The following is a 478-nucleotide window of genomic DNA, read 5'->3' on the forward strand; positions in this document are numbered from 1 at the left end:
TCCTCCTGGGAGGCTTCATGCTCTACAAGTTCAAAAGGCAAGGCCCCTCCCCCACCAGGGCCCCTCCCTCAGGCCCCCTCCCCCACCAGGGCCCCCCTCCTGCCCCTCCTCAGCAGACCCCAGGAGGGCGGGAGTTCACAGTACCTGCCTGGGCCGGCATGGGGCACTCTCGGTCTGACTCCCCCTCAGATCCCCAGCTGCTCACCACCCACTGAGCTTCCACACCCTCCCCTCTGCTCCCCTGCCCGCAGGGGGACCAGGCTCAGAGAGGGTGAGGGAGGCACCCAGGGCCACACAGCTTGGGGAGCAGAGGAGAGGCTCAGCCCCAGGGCCCGTGTGCAGGGGGGCTCACGGGGACCCAGGGGTGTGTCTGGCCCTCACAGGGGCTGGCCCGGGGCCTAGCGGGGGGCAGAGGGGAGGGCGGCCTGGGAGGAACCTGAGCCCCCTGCCCCCCTCTGCCCGCAGGAAACGCCCAGAC

The 478-nt window shown here is 71.1% G+C and overlaps 1 protein-coding gene across 1 annotated transcript in view; it reads left to right on the plus strand.

The window, feature by feature from the left end:
• SORCS2 (sortilin related VPS10 domain containing receptor 2) overlaps window positions 1-215 on the plus strand; it is a 145,861-nt gene extending 145,646 nt beyond the window's left edge. Inside the window, exon 25 of the mRNA XM_015561558.1 lies at window positions 190-215. Within this exon, the coding sequence (XP_015417044.1) occupies window positions 190-215 (26 nt within the window). The remainder of the gene's footprint in view (window positions 1-189) is intronic.
• The last annotated feature ends 263 nt before the right edge of the window (window positions 216-478 follow it).

This window comes from Myotis davidii, unplaced genomic scaffold, assembly GCF_000327345.1.
Source record: "Myotis davidii unplaced genomic scaffold, ASM32734v1 scaffold937, whole genome shotgun sequence".
Lineage (NCBI taxonomy): Eukaryota > Metazoa > Chordata > Mammalia > Chiroptera > Vespertilionidae > Myotis > Myotis davidii.